This window comes from Mesocricetus auratus, unplaced genomic scaffold (assembly GCF_017639785.1).
Source record: "Mesocricetus auratus isolate SY011 unplaced genomic scaffold, BCM_Maur_2.0 Super-Scaffold_15014, whole genome shotgun sequence".
Classification (NCBI taxonomy): Eukaryota; Metazoa; Chordata; class Mammalia; order Rodentia; family Cricetidae; genus Mesocricetus; species Mesocricetus auratus.
Window position 1 is genome coordinate 6,695,811 of NW_024429186.1, and position 27,220 is coordinate 6,723,030.

Below are 27,220 nucleotides of genomic sequence, written 5' to 3' on the forward strand. Positions count from 1 at the left end.
TCCCTCCCCAAATTTCAGTGTGTTTCCATTGCCTTTGGTAATTCAGAGGATTCTTTGTCTCTTCCACTTACTTCTTGTAATGATCGTATATTCTTTCCTAAGTTTCATAAACCCAAATTTGTGATTTCTCTTCAGCCAATCTCAGCTGCCACTGAGTCTCCTGTGTCTGAGTGCATCCTCAGTTCCTCTGCGAATCCTCCATCATCGGAAGGTTCTTTGGTTGCTGAGGTTCAATCTTCGGACTCTTCTCTTTGTCATGATTTTGAAAGATCATCATTTGGGTCTACAATTAGTCACCCCCTTGAGGCATCCCATCCAGAAGGAAAGGGAAGTTCCTTCCGATTGCCAGGCATACAGCTCCGCCCGTTTAATCTGTCTCCTAAGAAGCAGACAGGGTCTCCAGCTGATCCTGAGACCCAGCATGTGGAACCCGTGTCCAGCGTTGGTTCCTCTATAGTTGAAATGGAGACTCAAGTTGGTACTCATGCTTCCACAGTGGAGTGTCAACCGCATCCCTCTACGGAGAAGGAAATTGAGAAGGGGAGAAGCCGTAAGCTCAGCTTTTCCATGCCACGATTTGGACTACCCAAGATAAAGGGTCCCAAGGGGCGGGCTGGCGTGCCACAGGGAGAAGTGAAGCCTTCCCTCCCGGGCACCACATCTGGAGGTGACTTGGTAGCCCTACAATCCCCTGTCAGTGATACCGAGGTTGGGGGCAGTCTTTCAAAAGATGTCCCTGCTGGGGCTTGCATCAGCTCCCTCTCCATGACAGCAGAGGTGGCTGGGTCCAAAGCTGGTGTTCCACCTGTCCAAGGTGTCCCTGATGTCCGAGGTGACAGCAGGAGTCCGATGTTGGTGGGTGTGTCTGCAAGCCAGCCGCTTGGGGCACTGGCTCCACCTGTAGCGGGAGCCGTGCAGCCATCCTGCAGACACGGAGGTAACACGCCCGCCATGGAAAGCCCTGTGATGGACCCCCCTGCAAAAGAGATGTCAGCAGACTCCCAGGAGCGCTGGTTCAAAATGCCCAAGTTCCGGGTTCCCGGTTTCAGGCGCTCCTCCTCCAAGGAGCGAGATGGGACTGGGGAACAGGAAGGTACTCAGAGCCCAGTCGCCAGCAAAGCTTTAGAGGCAGAGGTAGCAACGGCCACTGTGCAACTATCCCATGTGCCTGAGACCAAGTTAGAGGCACATGTCTCCCTGAGGCCCCCAGAGGGACGGACCAGTGTGAAGAGCCCAGAAAGCCCCACGTATGCAGATGTTGTGAAGCGTGATCTCCACGGAACAGGCTCTAGGCTGCACAGCCCCACTGCGTCAATGTCCCAGACACATGTCCCCACTCCTGAGTTAGGGACCCATCCAGCCAAAGACTCCTTCTCTCCTGAGATGTCTGGCGTGAGAGTCTCAGAAGCCCAGCTTCCTCCGGAAGGAATAGGCAAGCAGCAGCATCCTGAGCCAGGAGGAGACATTCTTGCTGAGGTGGAGGCTAGAACAGAGAGCTGTCCTTCCCAGCCCCAAGGGCCTCTGAGGCTGAAGGCTTCCCTCACCGATATGCCGTCCCAGGTCTCTGTGGTGAGCACAGGTCAGCTCTGGGAGGATTCCGTGTTGACTGTAACATTCCCCAAACTAAAGGTACCCAAGTTCTCCTTCAATGTCTCCAGCTCTGAGGCTGATGTATTCTTCCCTGTGGTGAGGAAGGCACAATGTTCAGAGGGCAGCACTGGCGACACCTCACACAAAGCCAGTCTTGGGCTCTGGGAAGCCAGTCTTCTAAAGACCGGAGCTGAGGATTCTAGAGAGCCACCAGCAAGCCTTGAGCAAGCCTCGGAAGCATCCCCGATTTCTAAGGTCAGAGTGCACATTCAGGGGTCTCAAGCCGACAGTCAAGAAGTCACCATTTGCCACAGGGTGGAACGAGAGGGTGCTGATTCCTCCGCACGCCAAGCCTTTTCTACTCAGATCGTGAGGGAGTCAGAGATTCCGGCTTCTACAATTCAGACTCCTTCTTACGGGTTTTCTTTACTGAAAGTGAAAATCCCAGAGCCCCCTGTGCAGGGTAGTGTTTATACGGTGATTCCTGATTCCCAGGCACAGGAGGAGGGCTTGGGTGCAGCTCCCACACCAGGTGCTGCTGGGAGACATTCCATCCCTGGCGATGTCCCACCTGATGCCGGCGAACCGTTTGAAATGATCTCGTCCAGTGCTGGCATGCCACCGAGGTCACTCACACCCGAGCTGCCCCCTGGGCCCCAGCCTGCAGACAACACCTCTGATGAGGAACCAGCGGAAATTCTTGAGTTCCCTGAGGACAGCCAGGAGGTAAAGCCCCCTGAGATGGTTACTACACAGAAGCCAGACGGCAAAAAGTCCAGCCTGCTGTGGTCCTGGCTTCCGAGCATCGGGTTCTCCTCTGTGGAAGAGGCTGCTGATTCCAGAGACACCACCCAAAGACCTGCTCCTGTCCACATGCAACCTGCAGCTCGCCTGGACCCCGAACTGCCCAGGAAGCAGGAGAAGTCGGGCTGGTTCCGGTTTCCCAAGTTAGGGTTCTCCTCTTCACCTACCAAGAAGAGCAGAAGTGTGGAAGACGAGGAAGGTCAGGCAGAGGCGAAACCCCAGGAAGAAACTGTCACCTTTTTTGATGCCCGAGAAAGCTTCTCTCCCGAGGAGGAGGAGGAACCCAAGCCAGAGGTGACAAGTGCCGGGCCTGGTTCCAAAGCAATGGTGGCGTCCCCTGCAAGAACAGAACTAGTACTGTTGGAACAGTCTAGAGACGCCGGTGACAAATCTACACCCAGGCCTGTGGCCCAATAAGGGCCAGAGCTCAAAGTCAGTGGAAGAGATAAACGACCCCAGTGGAAAGTCAGGGGCTGGGCACTGTAACAGCTCCCCACCCCAGAATGCACGCTGTAGACCGTGATCCACAGTCTGGAAACCCAAGGAAAAAATGAATAGCACTTCTGTGTCACATCTTTCATGGAACCAAAAAACAACGCTAGTTTCTTCTGCAGAACTGTCTAGCCCTGAGAGTTACTGCTGGAGAACCCTGTTGGCCTTTGTGGGGCAAGTCCCAAGAGGCCAGCTGATGCCAGGAGAGCGACATTGCCTCTGAAGTTCCCACGTCTGTCTGTAGGCAGGAGAACCTTTTGGTGTAATCTCTGACCCGCTGCTGCTGCTGCTGCTCCCTCGTGCAGACTATGGTGTGTCCCCGCTGCCTTCTTGCTCCGTTGGACTTCCTCCTTTGTTGACTGTCTCACTAACGGCAAGCTTTGGGACGCGGACTGTGATGGTGGGTACATGCGGCAGGGAGGTCTGACCGGCGGCTGATGGCGCCCAGCGACAACTGTGGGTGCCCACAGACGGGGGTTTGCCGTTAGACCTTGTCTGCCTGCCTGCCAGTGTGCCTGCTTCCCCGGATGTGTGCCCGCCCTATGTTCCGGCTCCCCACGCCTCGAGTGCCGACTGCAGCCCACACACATGGTCCCATTCAGCCACCTCCTACGGGAAAATAAAGGAAACGATGCAACCCGTGGTCCAGCTTGCCGAGGCCTTTTGTTCTGGGATCCTCATTCACCCCTCCCCTTGGTCCCTTCTACTGCAGGCTCCATCTCCACTCCAGAAACCAGAGCTGAGGCTCACCTTAGAGTGGTCGTCCCGGCTCACGTGCTTGTCTACATCCATGTCCAAGAGACCCCAGTGATACAAAAGAAGAGACTGGGGGCCCTGGGTTCACGATAGGGCATCCTCCTGCCAGCCAGGCATCAGTGCTAGGATGGAGCCTGGCCCGCAGAGTAGGCATATAACAGGGGTCAGCTGACCTGGAGGCTCAGCTGGGGGCTTGGCCCATTATCAGAAGTTGCTTCTACCCAGTCTGCAGAGGATCTATTTCTAGAGCAAAGTCAGGGTTTCGGGGCAGCTCCCTGCTGCTCGCTAACGCCCTGCCGGGAGTCATTGTTCCCAGGGGCCACTGGAGCCTGGACCCTGCTCCCTCCTGACCCACGGAGGCTCTTAGCAACAAGTGTACCTTGTCTCACAGACAGGATGGCTGTGGCCTGACTGAGCTAGCCCGGAAGACTGGGGGGAGCGTGCTGGCCCCTTGCAAGGGTGCCCTAAGAAGGCCAGAAGGATGGCTGCTGACACGGACAGGGGAGTGGCCAGGGAAGAGAGGTTGGGCTCCTCCCTCCATGCCTCCACGAGTAGCCGTGCAGTATGGGAGTGTCATCCAAGTTGAGGAGACGTAGAAAGTTCTGGAAAGCTGGTCAGTTGGTCATCCTTGCCCAGGGTACCTAGCCTCCCTCTGGCCTGACTTACAAACACCAGCCAGACTGGATGTGTGCACCCAGTGGTACTACAGAGAGTGTCTGCCTAGCATGCATTTCTGATTCCCTTGAGTCCCTGCCTGTCTGAGGTGGGCTCTCTGCTCAAGGATCCACAGGGCTGCCATCAGATGTAGGCAGGGGCTGTGTCTCATCTTCACATAGAAGGATAGGAGCCGCTGAAGTTGCCATGATCACTGGCTGTGTCAGTTACCGGGGAGCTGGGTGAGCAAGACAGGTCTCAGCTCTCCTGGAGCCTGTCTGAGAGCTACGCAGGGCCCAAAGAGCAGACTCTTGGAGGGCAGGACTCCAGAGGGGTCAAGGACACCACGGGAAGGTTCACACCATCAACTAACCTCCCCGGTTCTGAGGGCCAGAGTTGGAAAAGACTTCCTTTCATGAACACAGGGCTTAGCTGGAGTGACCATATTCGTGAAGTCTTTGGGACTCCCTGTGGGATAAAGAGGTCCCTACAGGTGCTGGAACACTCGACGGGACACTTTGCTCGTGAGACAGCATTTCTTTTTGGGGATACCCAACGTCGGATATCTAGAGGGATCCCTGTCAGAAGTGGGCCTAGGGGGTGAATTGATGTGCGTGGTAGTGGTTTAAGCCTTCCTGACACGGGAAACACTCGCAGGCAGAACCCTCGACTGGGCAGAAGAGGCCTGTGGGTGCAGTCACAACACAGCATTTCATGCATGCACTCAGAGACTGGCGGGAAATCCGGGCCCACACAGAGTGAGAAGACACACAGGGAACGGAAATATGGCTCCGTAGGTAGAGTTCCTACTGTGGAAGCATGAGAACCTGAGCTCAGATCTCCAGCACCGGGGTGTAGCCCAGTGCCTTGCAATTCTCACGCTGGGGAGGCAGAAACAGTTCCTGGGGCGGGCCTGTGGACGAGCTAGTCTCGCCAATCCAGCAAGCCCTGGGTTCAGAGGGAGACCCTGTCAGAAAAAGACACCCAGAGACAACCTTTGACCCCTGTGCACGCATGGCATGCGGGCCTGCGCACATATGAGTATGGACACACACCCCAAACAGGAGCAGGCAGGGGGACAAATGACACAGAAATACTTTCGACCTGGGTCAGGTCTGCAAGCCAGTGACGGGGTTTTATTGGGGGTTGCAGCTGGACAGCTCTAATGTTACATCTGAAGACCGGCACAGCAACTCATCATGGTCAGGCCAGAGAGGCGCGGCTGGGTTCTGGGGTCACTTATGTGTAGCTGCTTTGTCTCCCTATAGCCGTGGGCCGTCCTCTGCTTTAGCTTCTCCTTCACTTGAAAGCCACCCAGAGCTCTCTCAGCAGTTTGCCAGATGACAACCTCGGGCCCCAAGCGACAGGCTTTTGCTTTCTCAGTTTCTGAGCTTGAGTGAATGGAAGCCCAGTGTCCACCCAGAGCATCAGGCCAGAGTCAAAGGGCTCCACCCTCAGCCCTGCCAGACGCAGTCCTGGCTCGGGGCTTGCTTGTCCAGGCCCACGGCGTAGCGGGAATTCCAGTCTCGCTTGAAGAGCTGTCTCAGCTGCTCCTGCACCGGGGTCACACCGGGCTGGGCTCCAGGGGTCGTCTGACTGACAACCAGGCCTACCCCAGCGGTGTTGCTGAAATAGTCCTCCGACCAGTTAGAGGTGCCTGGAGGGAGACAGACACTTGTCCCTGAGACTGCGTCCCCATCAGTCCCGCCGCAGGCTGAGGGACAGTTCAGAACACTGACTAGTCTGCTGTCATCAGTCTGCTGTCACTGCAGCCCCCCGTGCAGGCGCAGTCGGCTCTTCACCAGTGTGCTGGGCCGCAGTGGTCCCCAGAACCTTCGAGGGCAGCCCTCTGTCCTCCCGTGCCTCATCCCAGCCACTCACCTATATAGGCTGCCCTGTCTGTGACCATGAACTTGCTGTGGTTCACACGGCTGAATGGAATGCTGGAGTGATTGCCCACAGGCACGATGAAGACTTTCTTCAGGGAACGGGAGTGAGTTAGGGTGGGCAGGGTGGGAGCGGAACCTCCTTTGCCCCCAAACCCACAAGGTCAGTTTCTTACCACATCCACCGAGATGCCAGCCGAGGGGTTACTGAAAGCCTGCAGGGACCTCAGGAAAGCGAACATGGCGGGGTCTGTGTTGAGCCAGCAGCTGACCAGTAAGCGCACGTGCACACCCCTGTTGAAGGCCGCTGCCCGGACAGCGTTGTCCAGCACCGGCCAGTACCTAGAAATAGGGGGTCGTGTGTTCTGCCTGCAGCCAGCCCGAGCAGGGGTCTCAGCGGCAGGCAAACTGCACCCAGGAGTTGCCCGTCAGGAGGGCAGGCCTCATCCAGACCCACCTGGCAGGGTGAGAGTAGCACATGGTCGGGAAGTACTCCATCACCGACACATAGATGAACTCGCGAGCATCCGCCATCACTGCCAGCACGGCGTCGAGATCCCGGGTACGGCCACGGGGGCAGAGGGCGGGTGGCGAGGCCTGTAGCGGGAGAGGAATCTCTCAGAACACTGCTCCCTAGCTACCACCCTTGACGCAGGCTTTTCCTGGGTTCCTGGCACTACCGCACGCGCTGCACGCTCTGCATGACCCTAAGAAACTCCACGTGGTGAGGGAGGCAGTTCCCCAATGCCCAGGGGTGCTCCTGAGGCCTGGGTAGGAGGCGGTGAGGCAGCCAGGCATCCTGGGTCCCCGGGGGCTGGCCTAACTTTCAGGCTGTCCTGCCTGGGAAGTATATCTACTCTCTCCAGGGGACTCTCCACGCATAAGTAGTCTTTGCTCCATCTGCCGCAGTCTCAGCTCTGGGCCAATCTCTGGGCTGACTTGGGGACTTTCCTCCGATGTGGCAGATGGCCTGCTTTCTCTCAGACTAAAGAGGAATCAGTGCTCGGGGGCTCCCCTACCCTCTCTAGAGCCCAGCCACCGCCTTGTGGCCCCCAAGTCCCCTCAACAGCCTGGAGAGTCCTAGGACCTCAGGTCTGCCACCCCCCAGCCCCTCTCTCTCACCGCTGGTGCTGGTCCAGCCTCCTGCCCTGCGGGGGAGTCTGCCTCCTGCAGCAGCCCCAGGGCCACTGTGGGCCAGCATCTTACCGAGAAGTAGGCGGCGGTGGAAACCCCATCAAAGAGACCGCGCAAGGGATGGAAGCGGTTGATGTGGGATGAGAAGTTCCGAGGCCAGGTTTTCGGGAGAACCGCTTGCGGAGTCCCTAGCACCCAGTAGGTCTGGAATGTTTTCTCAAGATCTTGAGCCAGCTGGCTGCAGTTGTAAATGATGGCACCCAGCTCCTTTACCTGCAGGGATCAGGCTCAGCAGACATGGAGAGCAAAGACCCCCCCCCCCGGGGTTGTGTGGAAGCCACCAGGGGTGTCAGGCAGGGTGCAGTTCCTGTTCAGCTGGCAGCCACTAGGCAGCATCAACAGGTACCAGGGTCCCTGTTTTCCTTAACACTGATCCAACACTCAGAAGCAGATCAGTAGCATGAAAACGCAAAGGAAACAAAACCACTGTTAAGGCCGGGTAATGGTGGCGCTCGCCTTTAATCCCAGCACTCGGGAGGCAGAGGCAGGCCGATTTCTGTGAGTTCGAGGCCAGCCTGGTCTACAAAGCTACACAGAGAAACCCTGTCTTGTGTTTTTGAAACAAGGTCTCTCGCTGGGCTTGCTGATAGGCTGCCCCAGGGACCCACCAGTCTCCACTTCCCTCTGCACTGGAACTACAAGTGTTTGCTACCACGCTCAGCGTTTTACATGGACCCTAAGGCGAAAACCCAGGCTCTCATGCTTGCAAGGCAAGTGCTTCACCCAACTGTCTCCCCAACACTGAGCTGTCTCCCCAACACTGAGCTGTCTCCCCAACACTGAGCTGTCTTTTCCCTGACAGTGCTGGCCTGAGTGTCTGTCCAAGCCCTTAAATGCTGTTCCACGACCTGAGTGCAAGGTCATGTAGAATCTTGTAACATGCCACTATGGAGGCGTGACAAAAGCAACACGTGACCCAAGTCTCTGCTTGCTAACTTCTCACATACGAGCTGTCTTCGGATTCCTGAGGACACAAACATAGCCCCTGGAGATGGAGCGGGGAGAAGCTGCTCCTGGGCCTCCCACCCCTGGATCTTAGAACTCACCTGCGTCAGGGACCGCCAGTCCATGTTGGCACTGCCCACGAAGACATGCTGCCCATCCACGACCCAGAATTTGGAGTGTAGGACACCTCCAGTAAACTGCCTCATGGGAACATGTCGTATCTGGGCACCTGTAATAGATAGAGAGATAGATAGACAGACAGACAGACACAGCTGGCCCTTTACCTTAGAGTTCACTCATTTACCCTCAGAACGACCATATGCTCAAGGCTGTTGTGTGTGGGGAAACAAAGCCACAGGCTGACTGTAGGCTCCTCTAGGCAGCCCAGCTCCAGAGCCGTGGTGATGGCTATGCCTACCGCCTTGTGTTTGTCACTGTAGCCTCTATCCCAAGGCTTTATTTATCTAAGTCCCCCTTCTCTGCTCTGTGGGCCCTGGGCTCCAGTCCTCCAGGGTCCTAGCAAACAGAAACGTTTCCACACACCCCGCAATCCTAGTCTTTGTGTCTCACGGAGGCAGCCAGGCAGTGCTGGAGAGCCCCGCATGCAGACACCTACCGTGGGCAGCCAAGACCTGGAGGTCAGTGGATGTCCTGGCCAATGTTGGGCTGTGGGTGGCCACTGCCAGGGAGATGTTCCTGACCAGGAGCTGTTGAAACTTCTGTAGAACGGCCTCTCCCTGTAAGACCAGGCTAGAATGAGAAGCTGCCCCAGGCTGGTCCTCTGCCCACAGCCCAAGGTAGGCCAAGTCCTGGCCCGTGACTAGAAGCCAAATAAATGACACCATGCACAGCCAAGTGCTCTATCCCAGTCCCTCTGCCCTTGCCCCCAAAAGTCACCTGGGTGGGGGGGCGCTGGCCTCGCTGTTCTACACCAGCCCAAGGCCAGAGCCGAGCCCCGGGCCTGCCTCTGCACCGACAGAAGCTTGACTTGCTGAGTGCAAAGGGCAAAACCAGAAAGCAAAACCAAGGACCAACCAGCTGGGAGGATGAGTCGTTGACTCCAATGTCAGGTCCAGTGAGGGACCAATAGAATGAGGCAACATGGACGCTCTCCTGAGCAGAGTCTAGAAGCTGCAGCCAAGCCTGGGCCAGGGGCTGGGCAGTGGGGCTGCCGGATGCAAATGTCAAGTCCTGGGGGATGCTCTCCACAAGGATGAGCCTGGGGACAGAACCAAACAGGGGCGGGGTATGACTGGGACAGCCACTGGCCAGCTATTTGCTCCGCTCCTGCTGCCCGGCTGGATGGACTGACCTCAGTGTGGCTGCAGAGAGGGGGCAGTGGCGTGGGAAGGGTTAGCCCCACAAACCTCAGTGTGGTGATACTCAGGGAGACATGCGGTAAAGGCGCCGAGGGCCTAGAGGGGGCCACAAGGAATTCCCTTGGGGAAATCCAGGTTCCATACCTCTGGGGCCTATATCATCCCTCCGGGACCTATATCATCCCTCTGAGACCTATATCATCCCTCTGGGGCCTGTATCATCCCTCTGGGACCTATATCATCCCTCCGGGACCTATATCATCCCTCTGGGACCTATATCATCCCTCTGAGACCTATATCATCCCTCTGGGGCCTATATCATCCCTCTGGGGCCTATATCATCCCTCTGGGACCTATATCATCCCTCTGAGACCTATATCATCCCTCTGGGGCCTGTATCATCCCTCTGGGACCTATATCATCTTTCTGGGACCCATATCATCCCTCTGGGACCTATATCATCCCTCTGGGGCCTGTATCATCCCTCTGGGACCTATATCATCTTTCTGGGACCCATATCATCCCTCTGGGACCTATATCATCCCTCTGGGACCTATATCATCCCTGGGACCTCTATCATCTGCTCAGGGATCCAGCGATGCACCGGGCCAAGACACATACCCCACAACCCCAAGAGAGCCCCTGGCGTTCACTCACTGACAAGAGTTACTCTGCTGCCCAGTGTCTCCTCCCAGGACCTCCCAGGACCTGGAGGGGGCTTCCTCGGGGCACATCAGGGAGGTGGGCACTTGCCCCAGGAACAAGACGAGAGTCACCAAGCTGAGGCCCCCTACAGCCAGCATCCCCAGTACCTGCAGGAGGAGACGTCCCCACAGCCTTCCCAGCAGCCAGGACAGCCCTCCCCATTCTATCACGCCCAGGCTTCTGGGAAGGGACTGGGGGTGAGCAAGTGGGAATGAGGGAGCACATGGATGGGGAGGTGGTTTACAGTCCTCTCAATGGTCCTCTCTGCCGCGATGAGGCATGGGCAAACTCTGCAGCAGTCCAGGTGGCCTCAATCTGGCCCGCCACCCCCACCGCCGCCACCCCCAGGCTGGTTTTGTACTCTTTAATCAAGCTCCAGGATGTAATATTTAAGAAACTAAAAAAAATTTTTTTGAGCATGGCTCTGATTGGAAATTGGGTTCGGGCTTGTTTATAGAGGGCTGAGTCCCCGGCCAGGCGTCCCTTAGGTTCCCCTGTCCCTACCACGACGGCTCTACTGTGTGGATCAGGGTGTGCAGCACAGCAGGGCCGCTCGGGGACCTCCACCGCTGTCTGGAGGAGTGTCAGCATCTGCAAGGGGACAGTGTGTGTCACCAGCAACCCCGGCTCCACGGTGTCACCTCCTTAGGCAGTCCCTACAGAAACACGCTCCAATGTTCAGATGCCAGTCGCACTCAGACGCGGGACCCGCCCAGACTCCACCCGCAGGAAGCTGGCCTACAGATGCAGCTCCGTGGGCCCCCGGGAGGGCCCTTGCCGCCTGTACCGATGGCTCCCTTGGTCTTGGGTGTTTTGAGTCTCGGTTCCTTGTTTTCTCCGCAAGTGAAACCAGGTCTAAAAGTTGCTGTTTCTGCTTTGCCCCCCTCGTCCATTCTTCCTTATTAACCCAGGGACAGCTGCTTCCCTTCCCCGGCTGGCCCCCTATTTTGGTCCCAGGGTGGGCAGCTGTCTAGAAAGTGGGGTGTGACAGAAGGGCCACGGAGAGCTGAGTCTGTACCCCGCACTTCTGCCCAGCGCAGGGGACTGGAAGGGATGCTGCGGCCAGTCAGGCTGGAACGGCCAGTCAGCCTGGAGCGCCTGCTTTGTGCTCTCGGGGGGGGGTCCACCCTTCAAAGTGCCAAGGCGGCCCCTCCGGAGGCCCCGAGGCAAGGAGTGCCACCTCAGACGGGAAAACTCTGACACAGCAAGTGGGTCACACAGCCCTGCAGTACGGGGGCCGGCATCGCTCCCAGCCTGAGTGCTGCTGTTGGGGGCCCAAGGCATTGTATGACTGTAGGTGGCTGGGTTTTGGAGTCTGGGGGCTTCTTCAGCTCTGTGGGACAGGCCATCACCACAAGAGCAGTAGGCCCCATCCCACTGTCCACCAGGAGCTGTGCTGGACGGCAGCCTACAGGGAAATATGGCCAGCCTCAGCGCAGGGAGGGGACCGATTACACGAGCCAGGCCTGGGAGCGTGTCTGCCCTGGAGCGCAGCGTCACAGGGAAGTGAGGCCTAGAAACCACCCTGAAGCATGCAGTTGGGGGTGTGCTGAGGCAGAGTCACCCACAGAGGCCCGGCACCCTCTTACCAGAGATCCCCAAAGAAGGGGGTCAGGAGGTCACTTCCACCTCAGAGCAGGGCTCATGCTGGTAGAGCTATTTCCCACCCTGACTCGTGGTGGGGGGTGGGTGGGGGCAGCTCTGGAAGCCCAGCTTCTGGCTTCCACCCGTCTTTATAATTTCCAGAGGAGGTATAGACAGGAGGTTCTAGACCAGGGTCACCAGAGAGACCCCTCAAAGAGCTGCTGGCCCACCTCTTCTGACTCCTCTGAGAAAAGTGTTCTCACACCCTCAAGTACCTGGGCTGACAGAGAGGCAAGAGCACAGCATCCCTCGTCTAGGACCTCCAAGGGCCACAGAGCTCTGACCACCTTCTGGTGACGGGGAACTGCTCTGAGGCCAAGGAAAGGGAGCCACGAGGGGCGGCTCCCCCACATAGCTGCAGATCTGTCCGTCTTTGGGCTCTGTGGGTCTTCTGCATCCTTTGGGTGGGGATGTCTGTGTAGACTCACCCTCTAGTACTGGCATCTCAGGACTGGGGTGAGCCGGCAGCTGGACCGTTGAAACCCCCTAGCCTGTGGGCCAAGCTGCGGGCCCCAGGCTGGGACAGGACTTGGCTGCCAAGTGGCTGGAGACCCTGATACCCAGTGATCCTGGATTCACAGATCAAGCAAGGAGTGGTTGTCTGCAGGCCAGTCTGGGCGGCCTGTGGGATCTGGGGTGCTGGAGGCTGGGGCTGTGGGAGTAGACAGAAGCCCCTTCCAAGGCCCTCCGCCTGGTCCTAGCCTGGCTGACACTTACCTCTGGGGGCCCCGGCTTGTCCATCATGGCTCCAGACGCTGTCTGCAGGCTTTGCTTGTACGGGCACCTGCCTCCTCTCTGGCCGGTCACTTCCCCTTCCATCCACTTCCTCTCTGTTCTGAGCACCCCACCCCCACCTCGGACTGAGTGGGCCTCTAGAGGGTGGGGCTGAGAACTTTCTCCTCTAGAGAAAATCTGCCGTGCCTACTCCTAGAGAGGGCCCCTCAGTCACTGCCTAATGTCGGAGCTAAATCGGACCGTAGACACCAGAGACTCAAGCAAGAGTCGTTCAAACAGTAAAAGCGGGAGCGCATCGTGACTCGTGGATAGATTGGGACACAGATACAGTCATGATGGACATTCGAGGGGGGGAGGTGGACGTTGTGGAGGTAGGGCCTGATTGGACGGAGGGCGCTGTGGAGGGTAGGGCCTGATTGGACGGAGGGCGCTGTGGGAGGTAGGGCCTGATTGGATGGGGGGCGCTGTGGAGGTAGGGCCTGATTGGATGGGGGGCACTGTGGGAGGTAGGGCCTGATTGGATGGGGGGCACTGTGGGAGGTAGGGCCTGATTGGATGGGGGGCACTGTGGGAGGTAGGGCCTGATTGGACGGAGGGCGCTGTGGGAGGTAGGGCCTGATTGGACGGAGGGCGCTGTGGAGGGTAGGGCCCTGATTGGATGGGGGGCACTGTGGGAGGTAGGGCCTGATTGAATGGGGGGCGCTGTGGAGGTAGGGCCTGATTAGACGGAGGAGGGGCCAGAATTTTGCAGGCCTTGTCTTGTACCTGGGATCTTGCTACCTGGCTGCGTCAGGGCGAGCTGCTCGCTTCTTCCCTGCCTCTACGCCTGATGGCACTATGAGTCCACAGCAGCATTGGCGGCTGGTCATGGGGTGAAGCCTCCAAAGCGGTGAGCCAAAGTAAGTCCTTCATTCTCTCAATGGTTTATCTCAGGCGTTTGTCAGAGTGAAGAAAATCTGACCGACTCACCAGCCGAGCCCCAGGTCTGGTGTCTGGAGGAGTTGTCTGTTGTAGAATATTGTTTTAAGTGCGTTACTTTTATTTACGCTCTGGGACATTTGCTTGACGATGCAAAGATGTGTCTGATGAAATGAAATTCACCTGCGGTCAAGAGGCTGGGTCAGCAGCTAGCTGACCGGAAGTTGTAGGGAGGAGCCAGGAGGAGAAGGGTTTATAAGGAGGGGTGAGAAGAAGTCCGAGGATTCCTAGGGAGGCTCGAGGAAGCCAGCTGCTTCCTATTCAGTCTCTGGGAAGCAGGAGTCTACCTCAACCTGTGAGGAGTCAACAAAGTCTGGCACAGTAGGTTGGGGCAGGGCCGAGCCCCTCTCCCATGCACTGAGGCTGAGCGTGGCATCCCACCCTAGGGAATGGGCTCCAACAAGCTCACTCATGTGCCAGGTTTGTATCTGGATCCTCTTGCCAGGGGCCCCTCAGATAGCCCAAGCTTCACAACTGTCTCCCACATACGGAGGGCCCAGTTGGGTCCCCTGGAGTCTCCACAAGTTGTAGGTCTAGAGTTGGTGAGTTCCCACGATCCTGACCTCCCTTGCTCATGGGTTCCCTCCTCTCTCTCTCCGACTGGATTCCCGGAGCTCGGCCTGGTGCCTGGTTGTGGATCTCTGTGTCTGTTTCATCAATTACATGAATTGGTTGTAACATAGAGCCTTGGTTGAAGGCTCTATGGTGATAGCTGGGGTATTCACCAATCTGACTACAGGGTTAGGTGAGTCCAGACATACTCTCTACTATGGCTAGGAGTCCTAGCTGGGATCCTTGTGGATTCTTGGGCTTTTCCCTAGCATCCGGCTTCTCCCTGAGCCCGCAGTGGCTCTCGCTCTATAAAGATTTCTCCTTCACTGCTCTCAATGTCCCTCTCCCAGCTTGACCATCCCATCCCTCATTCCCCCCCCACCCTGTTTGCCCCATAGATCCCATCTAATTTCCCCTCCCAGGGTCATCCATGTGTCCCTCTCCAGGTCCTCCTTGTCACCTGGCTGCTCTGCAGCTGTGGACTGTAGTCTGGTTGTCCTTTGCCTTACATCTAGCATTCACATGTGAATGAGTTCACACCGTGTCTGTCTGTCTGAGTCTGGGTTGTCTCATGCAGGATGGTTTTTTTTCTAGTTCCATCCATTTGCCTGCAAATTTCATGAGGTCATCATTTTTTTATAGCTGAGTAGTACTCCATTGTGTAAATGTACCATTTTCCTTATCCATTCTTCGGTTGAGGGGCATCTAGGTTGTTTCCAGGTTCTGCCGATTATGAGTAATGCTGCTATGAACACAGTTGAGCAAGTGTCCTTGTAGTACGATTGAGCATCCTTTGAGTAAATGCCCAAGAGTGGTATTGCTGGGTTTTGAGTTAGATTGATTCCCAATTTTCTTAAAGACCGCCATACTGATTTCCAATGTGGCTGCGTAAGTTTGCACTCTCACCAGCAGTGGAGGAGTGCTCCCCTTACTCCACATCCTCTCCAACGTAAGCTGTCTTCGGGATTTTTATCTTAGCCATTCTGACAGGTGTAAGATGGTATCTCAGAGTCATTTTGATTTGCATTTCCCTAATGATGAAGGATGTTGAGAACATCCTTAAATGTCTTTTGACCATTTGAGATTCTTCTGGTGAGAATTCTCTGTTTAGCTCTGTACCACATTTTTCAACTAGGTTATTTTGTATTTTGATGTCTAGTCTCTATAAATTTTGGAGATCAGACCTGTGTCAGCTGTGGGGTTGGTGAAGACCTTTTCCCAGTCTGTGGGCTGCCGTTTTGTCTTGTTGACTGTGTCCTTTGCCTTACAGAAGCTTTTCAGTTTCAGGAGGTCCCACTTGTTGTCAGTCTCAGTGTCTGTGCTGCTGGTGTTATATTTAGGAAGTTGTTTCCTGTGCCCATGCATTCCAGGCTAGTTCCCACTTTCTCTTCTATCAGGTCCAATGTAGTTGCATTTATGTTGAGGTCCTTGATCCACTTGGATTTCAGTTTTATGCATGGCCATAGATATGGATCTATTTGCAATCTTCTACATGTTAACATCCAGTTATGCCAGGACCATTTGTTAAAGAGGTTTCCCTTTTTCCATTGTACCAATTTGGCTTCTTTGTAAAAAATCAGGTGTTCATAGTATGTGGATTAATATCAGGGTCTTCAATTCGATTCCATTGGTCTACCTGTCTGTTTTTATGCCAATACCAGCTGTTTTTATTACTATAGCTCTTTAGTAGAGTTTGAAGTCAGGGATGGTAATGCTTTATAGGATTGTTTAGCTATCCTGAGGTTTTTTTTTCATATGAAGTTGAGTATTGTTCTTTCAAGGTCTGTGAAGAACTGTGCTGGGATTTTATGGGGATTGGATTGAATCTGTAGATCGCTTTTGGTAGGATTGCCATTTTTATTATGTTGACTCTACCTATCCAAGAGCATGGGAGATCTTTCAATTTTCTGGTATTCTCTTCAGTTTCTTTCTTTAGGGACTTAAATTTCTTGTCATACATATTTTTCATTTATTTGGTTAGTGTTACCCCAAGATATTTTATGGTGTTTGTAGCTATTGTAAAGGGTGATGTTTCTCTGATTTAGGAGGGCTACTGATTTTTTTTAGTTAATCTTGTGTCCTGCCACATTACTGAAGGTGTTTACCAGCTAGCTGTAGGAGTTCCTTGGCAGAATTTTTGGGGTCACTTATGTATACTATCCTATCACCAACAATAGTGAATGTTTGAGTTTTTCCTTTCCAATTTGTATCCCCTTGGTTTCCTTTTGTTATCATATTGCTCTAACTAGAACTTCAAGTACTATATTGAATAGATAAGGAGAGAGTGGGCAACCTTGTCTTGTTCCTGATTTTAGTGGAATCAATTTGAGTTTCTCTCCATTTAGTTTGATGTTGGCTGTTGGCTTTCTGTATATTGCTTTTATTATGTTTAGTTATGTTCTTGTTATTCCTGATCTCTCCAGGACCTTTATCATGAAGGGTTGGAATTTGTCAACTATTTTCCAGCATCTAATGAGATGATCATGTGGGTTTTTTTCTTTCAGTTTGTTTATATGGTGGATTACATTGACAGATTTCTGCATGTTGAACCAATCCTGCATCTCTGGCATGAAGCCTAAGTGGTCATGGTGGATAATTTTTTTGATGTGTTCTTGGATTTTGTTTGCCAGTATTTTATTGAGTATTTTTGCATCATGAGGGAGATTGGTCTGTAGTTCTCTTTTTTTGTTGCATTTTTGTGTGGCTTAGGTATCAGGGTTACTGTAGCCTCATAAAAGGAGTTTGGCAATGTTCCTTCTGTTTCTTTTGTGTGGGACAGTTTGAGGAGTATTGGAGTTAGCTCTTTTTTGAAATTCTGATAAAATTCTACGCTGAAGCCATCTGGACCTGGGCTTTTTTTGGTTGGGAGGCTTTTAATGACTGCTTCTATTTCCTTAGGGGCTATAGGTCTATTTAAATTGTTTATCTGGTCTTGATTTAATTTTGGTATGTAAAACCTATCCAGAAAACTGTCTATTTCTTTTAAAATTTCCAACTTTGTGGAGTATAGGTTTTTGAAGTATAAACTGATGATTAACTGAATTTCCTCAGTGTTATTTCCCCCTTCTCATTTCTGATTTTGTTATTTTGGATATTCTCTCTCTGCCATTTGGTTAGTTTGGATAAGGGTTTGTCTATCTTGTTGCTATTTCTCAAAGAATCAACTCTTTGTTTTATTGATTCTTTTTATTGTTCTCTGTTTCTATTTTATTGATTTCAGTCCTCACTTTGTTTCCTGCCATCTACTATTCCTGGGTGAGTTTTCTTCTTTTTGTTCTAGAGCCTTCAGGTGGTTTGTTAATTCACTAGTGTGGGATTTCTCTAACTTCTTTATATAGGCGCTCAGTGCTATCAACTTTTGTAGTGGCGTTTTGCCTTGCCAGTGAACTTGAAGTGTGGCCACACTCTTTGGGCGTAGTTCAGCTGTAGACATGACCCTTTATAAGGTAGAGGAGGGGCTGGCTCTCGCTCTCTTGAGTTGCGGAGAACATTGGAAGGGCAGAGACTACATCTTCTGGAACAGGAAGACCGGGGTGGTTATTTACTCTTATTTGTGTAAGTGCTTCCCTAATAAATTCCTATTTCTCATTTATCTTGGGTCTGGTGAACTCACTTACACCCTGCCTTCAAACTTTCCTCTTAGCACTGTTTTCATAGTGCCCCATAAGTTCAGGTATGTTGCACATTAATTTATACTAAATTCTAGGAATCTTTAATTTCTTTATTTCTTCCTTGACCCAGGGGTGATTCACTGGGCATTATTCAATTTCCATAAGTTTGTAGGCTTTCTGGAATTTGTGTTGTTGTTGAATTCTAACTTTAAACCATGGTGATCTGATAAGATACAGGGGGTTATTCCAACTCTTTTGTATCTGATGAGATTTGTTTTGTAACTGAGTATGTCGTTGATTTTACAGAAGGTTCCATAGGGTGATGAGAAGATAGTGTATTCTTTTGCGTTTCTGTGGAATGTTCTGTATATGTCTGTTAAGTCCATTTGAGACATAGCATCTGTTAGATCCCTTATTTCTCTCTTAATTTTCTATCTTGTAGATCTGTGCAATAGTGAGAATGGGACATGAAAGTCTCCTGCTATCAGTGTGTGGGGTTCAGTGTGTGCTTTAAGCTTAAATGTTTCTTTTTTTTTTTTTTTTTTTTGGTTTTACGAGACAGGGTTTCTCTGTATTGTTTCGGAGGCTATCGGTCCAGCCCGGCCTTGAACTCACAGAGATCTGCCTGCCTCTGCCTCCCGAGTGCTGGGATTAAAGGCATGCGCCACCACCGCCCGGCTAGCTTAAACGTTTCTTTTACGAACGTGGGTGCCCTTGTATTTGGGGCATAGATGTTCACAATTGAGACTTCTTGATGTCCTTTATCATCTCTTTAGCTTACCTTTAGCTTGAAGCCTATTTTGTTAGATATTAGGATAGCTACACCAGCTTGCTTTGTAGGTCCATTTGGTTGGAAAGTCTTTTCCCAACCCTTTACTCTGAGGAAATGTGTTGAGTGGGTTTCTTGTATGCAGCAAAAAGTTGGATCCTGTTTCCATATCCATTCTGTTAGTTTGTGTCTTTTTATAGGAGAGTTGAGTTCATTGATATTAAAGGATATCAATGACCAGTGACTGATTCCTGGTTTGTTTGTTTGTTTTTTTGGTGGTGGTGTGTATGTTTCCATTCTTTAAGATTTGCTTATGTGAGACTACTTATTGCCTGTGCTTTCCTGGGTACCTCTAACTTCCTTGTGTTGGAGTTTTCCTTCTAGTGCTTTCTGTAGGACTGGATTTGTGAATAGGTATTGTTTTAAATATGTTTTTTGTCATGGAATATCTTGTTTTCTCCATCTATAGTAATTGAAATTTTTGCTGGGTATAATAGTCTGGGTTGGCATCCATGGACTCTTAGAGTGTGCATAATGTCTATCCTGGACCTTCTAGCTTTGAGAGTCTCCATTGAGAAGTCAGGTGTTATTCTGATGGGTCTGCCTTTACATGTTACTTGACCTTTTTCTTTTGCAGCTCTTAATATTCTTCCTTTATTCTGTATATTTTGTGTTTTGATTATTATTTGACATGAGAACTTTTTTTTTTTTGGTCCAGTCTGCTTGGTGTTCTGTAAGCTTCTTGTATCTTCATGGGCATTTCCTTTTTTAGGTTGGCAAAGTTTTCTTCTATGATTTTATTAAATATGTTTCCCGTGCCTTTGAGGTGGTATTCTTCTCATATATTATTCTTAGGTTTTGTCTTTTCATGGTGTCCCAGATTTCCTGGACTTTTTTGTTATGACTTTGTTGGTGTTGATCTTTTCTTTGACTGATGAGTCTACGTCCTTAGTGTATCTTCAGTGCCTGAGATTCTCTCTTCCATCTCTTGCGTTCTGTTGGTTTTGCTTGCATGTGTTCACTTACCCAGATTTTCCATTCCTAGAATCCCTCTGTTTGTGTTCTTTTTATTGCCTCCATTTCAATTTTCTAGTCTTGGACTTGGTTTTTTTTCCCCTTGGTTTTCTTGGCTTCCTTTAAGGGATCTATTGATTTCTCTTTTTGTGTGTGTGTGTCCTTTTCTCCATTTCTTTAAGGGAACTCTTCATTTCTTCTTTAAGAGCCTCCATCGCCGGGTGGTGGTGGCGCACACCTTTAATCCCAGCACTCGGGAGGCAGAGGCAGGCGGATCTCTGTGAGTTCCAGGCCAGTCTGGTCTACAGAGAGAGTTCCAGGACAGCCTCCAAAACAATACAGAGAAACCCTGCCTCGAAAAACCAAAAAAAAAAAAAAAAAAAAAAAAAAGAGCCTCCATCATCTTGATCAAGTTATTTTTTTTTTAGATTTTATTTATTATGTATACAGCACTTCATGTATGCCTGCAAGCCAGAAGAGGGCACCAGGTTGTGAGCCACCATGTGGTTGCTGGGAATTGAACTCAGGACCTCTGGAAAGAGCAGCCAGTGCTCTTAACCTCTGAGCCATCTCTCCAGCCCCCTTGACCAAGTCGTTTTTAAGGTACCTTTCTTCTGCTTCTTCTGAGTTGGAATGCTCATGTCTTCCTGATGTGGCATCACTAGTTTCTGTATTCTTATATTGCTCTCTAAGTTGTTGACCCCATTCTTTTATTGACGCCCACCCATCGCTTCTTCCCATTGGTGCAGGCAGTGCCTTTGCCTCTTGATCCAATCCTTTTGGTCCGCTCTCTCAGCTCTCTCTGTGTGCAGTAGATGTCTGTGTTCTGGGGGGGGGGCTACTCTCAGTCCTCTCTCTGCAGTGGGCAGCTGAGGTAGTGAGGGACGCGTGAAATTGGGAGCAGAGTGGGTTTTGAAGGTTACAGGGTCCTGTGGGGCGCTGTTGATGTAGCCTGCCCGTGGGAGTCCTTCCTGCTAACCTGCTAGTGTGGCTGAGATGGGTGGGGGAAGGGCCCAGAGGCTGTGTGGTCCAGGTGGGAAACTGGTCACTTATCTCTCAGTCCTCTCTGTTCAGTAGATGTCCGTGTCCCAGGGAGCCGTGGAGGTTGCAGGGAATCGGTGGACAGAGATTTAAGTCAGTTCTCTTAGTAGCTTTGAAAGAGTCAGTGCCTAAGGAAACGGAATTCCCTCCGGCTTCTGCTCTTGTGGCCTAGCTGCTGCTGGTAATGCTGAGTAGGAGAGCTGTAGCTTAAAAGGCAGTAACAATTTAAAAAGAAAAGCCGTTGTCAGCACCACAGTCACTTGAAATGTAGCCCTTAGCCTCCAAACTTCACAGCCCTAACAGGGCTTTGGAAGCTCAGACGTCACCTCAGTATCTCTGGGAGAGAATGAAGCACGCCTAGAGGACACTTCTGGAGGTCAAACAAGGTGCTTTCAATTTTTTATTACCTATAACTTGATCAAGACTTGGCCACAGGGCCATACCTAGCTGCAAGGGAAGCTCGATGTGGAGGCAGCCCTGACCCACCCTGCTGAGGAGTCCGAGTGAGGCTGTCCCCTGGCCTGACCATAAAACTAGGGTGGCTAGTGGCTCCTCACAGGGTTTCGGTCTTCCCCTCATACTCCTGAAGACCAAACCTCGTTGCCTTTAGATCAAGGTCTCAAGAACGGCCCCTACTTTGAATAGGAGGTAGTTTGACCTCCGTTCTCCTTGGCCTCTGTTCAGGGTCCTGGCCTCAGAGTGTCCTCTGCTGAAGGAGGCCAGCTTCACAGGGTGAGTAGAATTCCTGAGGGCAGGACCTGACCTCGGTGACCTGTGCCCAGAAAGTGGGTGGAAGAGTCCATCCTTCACTTCCTGTGGGATAATGTCCTAACTTGGCTTTGGGGTTGTCAGTCCCCTCTAAGACACAGAAGGTGGCCTCTTCAGGTTAAGCCACTGCATGCCTGAATGTGTTCCAGGTACCTACCCTGAGGGATGGGTCTTCAGAGATTTTGAATGGGGTGGGCCACAGTAACCATGGCAAGAGGAAACTCAGCTTCCTCTTGTATTGGTCAGTGGGACAGGGGTTTTCCTCCTGCCTGAAGGCAGGGCAGACAGGGAACCTTAGGTTTCCTGAATCTCTCAATAAATAGTTTTCAGGTGTGAAAGGACTGACTGGCCCTGCGACTTCAAGGAAGTCCAAGTCTATCTGACACAGCTCCTGTCCTCTGCCACATCTTAGGCAGGACTGAGCATGGTATGAGGCATCACCTTGGCATAGATTCAACTTGAGTATGTTTGGCATAGTCTTGGGACCTATAGGGGCCGGTGGACACCCAGCACAGGTCTCTTGGCTACATGAAGACTAGGAGTTTGGTGACACCTGGTGTCCGTATTGCCATGCCTCAGATAACCAGATTGGTTTTGATCGTGAGACTGAAGGAAACAAAATGTCCATGAGAACCAAAGTGAGACCCTGAGGAGCTGGTCCTTCTCCATCCTCTGCCGTGTGGAACAGCCTGACTCTTCCTCATGGTCCTTCCTCAGCATTCAGCAGACTTCAGCCCCACACAGGGTCGACACAGTCAGGATGCGGAACCAGCCTTAGGGTTCGTCTTTCTCCCACGTTGTAGGATAAAATGGCAGAGAAAACTTCAGGACAAAATAGATCGTCTGGCTTACACACACACACACACACACACACACACACACACACACACACACACATGCACACATGAGAGAGAGAGAGAGAGAGAGGGAGAGAGAGAGAGAGAGAGAGAGAGAGAGAGAGAGAGAGAGAGAGAGAGAGAGAGACTAACTACCCCTGAAGTGCATGAGGCTGCTGCTGTTGAAACAGTGCTGTTTTGTTTTTAATCGTGCGTTGAAGGAGCGCACCCGAGAGCTGACTCAGAATGCAGCACGGTGACCCCGTAAGTGTGAGTTCACCACCATCCTCATCACAAGGACAGCATGCTGTGCATGAAGATCAGGCCACACTTTCACAGGATGGGCAGTGCTGTAGGCTGACTCATGCCGGGCCACACAAACATGTGAGTCATGTGTTGGCCCTGGTGGTGGCTGTGAAGTCACTGGGTGTGAGGAAGCTTCCAGCTCCCTTGTTGTTTCAAGAAGGCTGTTGCATGTGCTCTTTTCCTGACTGACAGGCCTTTGTGCATGGGGCTCTGACACCCCATGTTGAGCTTGGTTCCCTATGCTTTTCCCAGAAGGTGGGGTCTTTCTGTTTACAACAGGCTCTCACAGAGAGCCTGTCTATGAAGCTGAAAATCGCCTTGAACTTGTGATCCCCTGCCTCCACCTCCCGAGTGCTACAGTAGCAGGCACCATGACAGCCATTCTGCAAACACCAGGTAAACAATCTGCAAACATAGCCACATCCCCAGCCTCCCTGATGCCCTTTTTGTGTTTTGTTGTTGAAGTCAATGAATTCTTTTTTTTTTAAAACACATTCTCTACCTTGTATGTCCAATGGTTTGGGAGTTATATAGTATTTTCTTTTTAAGATAATGCAGTTTTCATTTTTTTATACAAATAGGTTTGGGAGGGTTGCTTTGATGTTGGAGACTATAAAAGAATGTTTTGTTATGATTCTTGCTTTATTGACATTAGAATGAATCAAAAATATTAAGCTCTGGTGTCAGGAAATAAACACATGGTTATATCACACAAAGTAGTTCAGTCTGTGGTAACTGTGGTAATCGTGACAGTAGTAATGAAACCAATGCCCAGCTTATGACAGAGGACAGCACTGCTGGGCCTCCTCACTCAACTCCACCCACGGCCTTCCAAAGGAGTTTTCACCTTGACACTCTTGAGTCTTGGCCTGGCCAACCCCTGAGGTGCTGTTGGGGCGTCTTTCCTGATATAATAATCCTCTACTTCCTCTTTGTTGTCCTTTTCTAGAAAGGGGCTCACATTGTAGCCCTGGCTGACCTGGAACTCACTGTATAGGACTAAGCTGGCCTTGGATGTAGAGATCCTCCTGCCTCTGCCTCTGGTGCTAGAATTTGTAGCAGACTTTCTTGGACCACCAGACCCCAAGTCATGACATGGAGACTTACTATTAATTATGAAAGCTCAGTCTTAGCTTAGGCTTGTTTCTAGATAGCTTTTGTTTTTCTTTAGGAGACCCTGAAAAATTTAGATAAAGGTCAAGCTCTGGGAAAACAAGTTGTAACATTTTTAATAATATTTTTTATTTAAATTAGAAACAATTTTTAAAATACACGTGGCTTTTTTTCCAAGACAGGGATTCTCTGAGTAGTCTTGGCTGTTCTGGAACTTGCTCTGTAGACCAGGCTGTCCTCGAACTAACAGAGATCCACCTGCCTCTGCCTCCTGAGTGCCAGGATTAAAGGCGTGCGCCACCAACACCCGGCTACAGTTGTAACATTTGTTGTCCAGTTTCAGAACTTTTCCCATGCAAAGGGATCAGTATACATCACTTGTATTGTAGGTTTTCTCAGCTTATTTCTTTATGTTGGTAGCCAAGATTTTTAGGAGGTTTTCCCCCATCAAATCTGACCTCTGTTAACCTTGAAGGAATCCATGGCCTTTCGTTTCCTGTGGAAACAAAAGTATAACCTCTCCCCCAACACAATACATTTTCTGAATTCCATTTTGAAGTTAAGACATTCCTACAGTGTCTAGGCTGGTTTAACTCAGCAGTCCCTTTTCCCACCCAGTGTCTCTCTGTAACTGTGGTTCACTCATCAGCATTTAAGAAATTCGAAGTCAGCACACCATACAGGATCCAGACTCCCTGTGTGTTTCCCGTCTTTACGTGGCTTTTTTCCTTTATATTGCTTTACTCTCTCTTTAAAGACTTTATTATTGTTATACTATTTTTTCCTGTGCTAACCGTACCCATTTTCTTTTCTTTCTTAAGCCCACACAGGTTTTTAACACACTGTTGCCTGTTTAGTTTTTTTTTTTCCAATCTGGGCCTGTCTTTACTGTGTTGTGTCTTTAGACTTTTCTGACCACTTGAACCAAGCCTTAATCTGTTGAGCAGCTCTGGCAGCTTGCTCTGCCCCCTCCTCAGATCTATGAGAGCCGAGTCTTCAGCCCATTAAGCATTTAACTGCCCCAGCTCTAGAAATCTTGTGCAAGCACTGCAGCAAGTTTTTTTTTTTTATTTAGCCTTTTGTTTCTGCTTAACATGCCAGCTACTCATGCTTGCCTTGCTGCAGAGCCTCTTAAAGGAGCCATGTCCTTTTTTTATTCCAACTTTCTCAGGTCCAGTATAGAAATTTGAACCCCATGTAGGAATGCCAAATGTAACAGGCTTTCCTTGGGGCCACCAACCAGCTCCCAAATCTTGACACAGAGACTTATTATTAATTTTCTATCTTAGCTCGCCCCACGAGCTCTCACCACTTAGTTTAACCTGTTTCTCTTCATCTATGCTTTCTCCAGGGCTTTTTACCTTTCTTTCATTCTGTACATCCTACGTTTCCTGCCTCCTCTGTGTTTGGTTGGCTGGCCCTGGGCATCTCCCCCTCTTTCTCCTTCATTCTCTCTCTTCTCTCCGTTCTACTTAATTCTCTCTACCTGCCAGCCCTGCCTATCCCTCCCCTGCCTAGCTATTGGCCATCCAGCTTTTTATTAGACCAGTCAGGTGCCTTAGGCAGGCAAAGTAAAACTGTAGTGATAGATTGCACCTGTGACACTGACCACACCCTCTTGGGCGTGGTGCCTGTGTGAGCATGTGGGTGGGCGTACATGAGCGTGTGGGATTTTGGTCTGGAGTGCAGGACAGGCTTGCTGTCTCTTGGTTCTAGTTGGGTCACAGAGAGCAATGAGGCGTTGATCCTCGGAGCTGGGACCCGTGGGTTTTCAGTTTCTCATGTAAGCAACTTCTCTCCGAATAAAATGAACCTATAGTATCCTAGTCCCGTGTATCTTAATCTGTGTGCCTACATAAAACAGCAACACATCTTCACATAACTAAACAAATGCAGCATAAACAATCGCAACACATCTTCAAGGTTAAAGTTATTCTGAAACACAAACAAATGTAACACACCTTTACTTAATCTAATATTCTATCCCACAACAAGGATTAAAGGTATGCACTGTCACATCCAAATGCTTTTTTTTTTTTTTTGAGGTAGGGTCTTACTATGTAGACCTGAAATCCTGATCCCTAGGTTTCAGCTTCCCATGTGTCAACTGACAGGTGTAAACCACCAAAATGACTTTATAGAATATGGCTACTCTTCTGATAGGGTCACAATTTGATGGCATTGTTGAAAGGGGCTAGAAACTTCTGGAGATGGGGTCTGGTTGGTGGAAGCTGGTCACCGAGGGTGTAGTCCTAGGGTCTGAACCTCTTCCAAGGCCAGAGCCTCTCCCTCTGCCTGCTCTCTGGCTGCTGGGAGCTGAGCAGCTGCCTCTGCCACAAGCTCTCACTGCTATGGTGTTTGTTCTGCTTGACCCAAAGCAACGGACCCAGCTAACCGTACTGTGCCTTGCTGTTCTTTTCAGAAGTGCAGAGGACCAAACCTAGCATCTTCTGTGTGCTTGGCCTTGAGCCAAAACTTGAGAAACCAGGAACCAAAACAAACCTTTCCCCTTACGACATCGTCTGGTATCATGGCATAGTGACAGAGGGCCACCTTAACTTTTTTTTTTTTTTTTGGTTTTTCGAGACAGGGTTTTTCTGTGGCTTTGGAGGCTGTCCTGGAAGTCGCTTGGTAGTCCAGGCTGGTCTCGAACTCACAGAGATCCGCCTGCCTCTGCCTCCCGAGTGCTGGGATTAAAGGCGTGCGCCACCAACGCCTGGCTCACCTTAACTTTTTTTCCGGCATTTCCATATATATTTTTCTTGGTTGGGTTTTTGGACTCATGTGTTTATAGTTTTCATCATACTTGGAAATTATTTTGTCAGTGTTTCTTTGAACACTTTTTTCTGTTGTGACGTTTTCTGGAACTGTGGTTATTTAAATTGGATTTCTGGTTGTTTTTTTTTCCTCCAAGACTGGGTTTCTCTGTATAGCCCTGGCTGTCCTGGAACTCGCTCTGTAGACCAGGCTGGCCTTGAACTCAGAGGTCTGTCTGCCTCCTGAGTGCTGGGACCAAAGGTCTGTGCCACCACTATCCTGATAAATTGGATTCTTTGGTGTTATCACATAAACTACGAATGCTTTGTTGTTTTCTTCTGTGATACATTTTGAGTGTTTCTCGTGCCTTATCTACAATATATGAAAGTGTCACAGTTAAAATAAATGTTGGGGTTGAATGGCAAGGTCAGCAAATGAGGAAATAAATAAGAAAGCTTCCTCTGGATATGAAATGCCCAAGCTAACCAGATGATAGGAGGAAGGTCAGGGCTCTGGGAAAAAACCACAAAGCACATTTCAGCTGGCCCCACATGGCTCCCTCCCTAGTTTGTGGGTCTTCACATCTTTACATACATCATTATATATATTCCTGCATCCACTGCATGTGCCTGAATTGTGGGTAAGGAGGGCTTCGGAGAGTCCAGGAAGGAGACCACCCAGAGTGCAACGGGAGTGGGCGGGGCGGCAGAAACGGTAAATGGGCTTGTCCGTGCAGGTGCCCGAGACAGCC

The 27,220-nt window shown here is 51.0% G+C and overlaps 2 protein-coding genes across 2 annotated transcripts in view; one reads left to right on the top strand and one right to left on the bottom strand.

Moving 5' to 3' along the window:
* Positions 1 to 3,529, top strand: part of Ahnak2 (AHNAK nucleoprotein 2) — a 32,215-nt gene extending 28,686 nt beyond the window's left edge. Inside the window, 1 exon segment of the mRNA XM_040742364.1 lies at positions 136 to 3,529. Within this exon segment, the coding sequence (XP_040598298.1) occupies positions 136 to 2,811 (2,676 nt within the window). The 3' untranslated portion in view covers positions 2,812 to 3,529.
* Positions 3,530 to 5,405: 1,876 nt separating this feature from the next.
* On the bottom strand, positions 5,406 to 12,854 carry Pld4 (phospholipase D family member 4). The gene is made up of 11 exons (XM_005068300.4): positions 12,707 to 12,854; positions 10,850 to 10,936; positions 10,298 to 10,452; positions 9,357 to 9,540; positions 8,938 to 9,058; positions 8,423 to 8,550; positions 7,389 to 7,589; positions 6,640 to 6,779; positions 6,359 to 6,524; positions 6,178 to 6,274; positions 5,406 to 5,953 (listed from the first exon to the last, which is right to left on the bottom strand). The coding sequence occupies exons 1-11, from the start codon at positions 12,806 to 12,808 to the stop codon at positions 5,751 to 5,753; spliced, it is 1,584 nt and encodes a 527-aa protein (XP_005068357.1). The 5' UTR covers positions 12,809 to 12,854; the 3' UTR covers positions 5,406 to 5,750.
* Between the last annotated feature and the right edge of the window lie 14,366 nt (positions 12,855 to 27,220).